The sequence below is a fragment of the Sphaeroforma arctica genome (assembly GCF_001186125.1).
Source record: "Sphaeroforma arctica JP610 unplaced genomic scaffold supercont1.190, whole genome shotgun sequence".
Taxonomy (NCBI): Eukaryota; class Ichthyosporea; order Ichthyophonida; genus Sphaeroforma; species Sphaeroforma arctica.
In genome coordinates, this window is record NW_014040368.1 from 44,868 (window position 1) to 47,637 (window position 2,770).

Below are 2,770 nucleotides of genomic sequence, written 5' to 3' on the forward strand. Positions count from 1 at the left end.
ATGTATGTATGTGTATGTATATATCTATATATGTATATCAATATATATATATATATATATCTATCAACATATATAAACATATATATTATTTATTATTTATTTATTTATTTATTCATCTATTAATATATATATATATGCTTATATATATATATATATAAATCAGTTTATCTATATATCTATCTATTTATATATATAAATAATGTAAGTATATTTATATATATATGTATATGTATACGAAAGTAGGCACAAGCATAAACGCACACAAACACATGTCATATATATGTATATGCATGTATATATATATATATATATATATATATAATATAAGTGTGTGTGTGTATATGTATATATATATATATATATATCTTCATTTTCTCTGGATCGCCACTCTATGTGCTGCCCAGTTGATATGAGCTGTTTTGTCCCACTGTGTGCCTACCAGGCTAAGACTCTGATGGGATGGCTGGCTTGCGTGCGCCACTCATAAACTCTAATTGTTTGAGTCCACCAAATCTGGATATGGGAAGTGGTATACCCCTTCGGGTATTTTGCATCCATTGGCCTGTGTGTGCTCATATATACACCTGAGTGTGCAGATGCTGCCCTACGCACCCGCGCGTGTCCTTGTGTGCTTACTCTTTCATCCGCCTCCACACAAATATCCTCACGCATGCTCGTACGTCGGTTGCTCTTAGGAATACTATTCCGGGTGTGGGATGCGATACTCTTCGATGGCGATGAGATGATGTTCCGGGTGGCTCTGGCAATCATCACTATGCTGGAACCTCAGTTGCTGAGCACCAAAAACTCTCTGCAGTTCTATGAGCAGCTCAAAGAGCACACGCACGACTTTGGCCTTACAAATGTCATTAACTGTGATGATATGATCAAGGTTGGCACGTATAAATATGCTTATTTGCATATTACATGTGTAAATATATATATATCTATTATTTTTATTGTATGTTTTGAACCGCCGATGCTCAGTACATGTTGTACACTGTAGTCTCCTGAAAAGTTCAAGGAGCACACGCTCGACTTTGGCTTCGCCAACGTCATTAAATGCACGATATGATCAAAAATGGCTAGAGCATGTCATACACACGTATATATATATATATAGATTGTGACTGTTACTTTTCAAATTCTCAAGCGTTCCCGTTTGTTCATATTTTTGACCATTCATAGCATATCTTATACGTTCTCCTCTACTTCTGTGTACTCGCTAACCTATTGAAATCCCTGAAACTCAAATGACTAATACAGTACATCTTCTCACTTCTATGGTTCAGCTGGCCTACAATATGTATCCTTTCCCGCTACCAAGGCTTGCTGAGCTCCGAGCATCTATGGCTAAAAAGCGGTCTGCGGTAAAGCCGAAAGCAGCGGAGAAGCCCGCTTCAGAAAAGGTCAGAGTTGCGCTTGAATTCGAATATAGACCCGCATATATATAGCTTATGATTTGCAAGTGTGATGTGTTCACAATCACTGGTGAATGCGGCCCTGACTAACTACATTTTGATTCTGTACTTTTTGTGCGAAAATAGGCAGCTAGCCCGGGATTTCTTCGAAGGCTATCATTGAAGCTGGACGGCACACTCGATTCGATTGCACAAGAAACTCTACCGGCTACGGAATCTAAAAATAGCACGGAAGCTGACTCAGAACCACAGGCTATAAATAGCGCGGAAGAAGACGCCTCATCGCAAGCGCCATCGCAAACTCCCACGCAAATTCAATCGTCACCAAAAACGCCAACACTACCAGACATAGCGACAGATACAAAGTCGGGGGGAGAAACTCAGGAAGCGGTGGTTGACGTCAAGATGGCAAGTACGGACAGCGACAACACCACCCTGCAGAAGGTACGTAGAGACCGGTGTCAGGTTACCGCTAATCATGGCGCACATGTATATCGCGTGTTTTCTTTCTGGTGAAGTGTAGAGACAGAGGGTTTTAGGTAATGATGTTCGTGGATAGGCGTGTGATTGGGGATTTCAATATAGAACATGACTTGGTAGTTCTTTGTTCATTGCTAGTGCGGGTGTATGTATTCATATGCTCTACGTTATCGAGTACCACGTCTGGTTTTCAAAAACCAATTTTCTTTCACGAGTTCATACACATACACGTATGTAAACATACGCATGCGAATTCACAGACTAGGAGCTCGGAGAGTGGCAAGAGCACACAGAGCACCACCAGCGGTCGAAGCCTGCATAATCCGAGCAGCCAACGGAGTGCAAAAAGCACTAAGAAAGATGAAAGTAGCGATTGCTCCAATATAAGCTGAGGGTATTCACTAGATAGTATTAACTAGTATTAACTCGAGTTAAAATAAAAGTGAAACAGTTGTCGTACGTTGTAGGTGGTCTACGCCACTCTACGAGGAAGCTGTGTAGTGTATGGTCTATAGCGAGCAACGATGGGTAGCATAGATTCCGAGGAAATAAATAGATCAATTTGTAGCGTGTCGTTAGCATGAGGCAATGAATAGGTCTGTGACTACACACATACTTAGTCATATTAAACGCTCATCAGATATTTATATATATATGTGTATACAGTTTATTGTGTTTACCCGCTCTTCATTTAGTACTTACACATACAGTGCACACGGGAACTGAGAGACGACTACCCTAAATCATATATGGATTTGGAATATATACAGATTATAAGCACTTCATTGCGTCCAACGAGTTCGCGAAAACGGAACTTCAGTTTGTCATTGCTATCAGCGTTCACCGACAGCAAAGTACATACAGCGGCG

At 40.2% G+C, this 2,770-nt stretch overlaps 1 protein-coding gene across 1 annotated transcript in view; it reads left to right on the top strand.

Moving 5' to 3' along the window:
* The window catches only part of SARC_03643 (hypothetical protein), a gene marked incomplete at its 5' end in the record, with an annotated part of 11,010 nt that extends 8,478 nt beyond the window's left edge, over window positions 1–2,532 (top strand). The window contains 4 exons of the mRNA XM_014302549.1: window positions 696–892; window positions 1,293–1,409; window positions 1,548–1,865; window positions 2,162–2,532. Of these exons, the coding sequence (XP_014158024.1) occupies window positions 696–892; window positions 1,293–1,409; window positions 1,548–1,865; window positions 2,162–2,293 (764 nt within the window). The 3' untranslated portion in view covers window positions 2,294–2,532. The remainder of the gene's footprint in view (window positions 1–695; window positions 893–1,292; window positions 1,410–1,547; window positions 1,866–2,161) is intronic.
* Window positions 2,533–2,770: the final 238 nt, after the last annotated feature.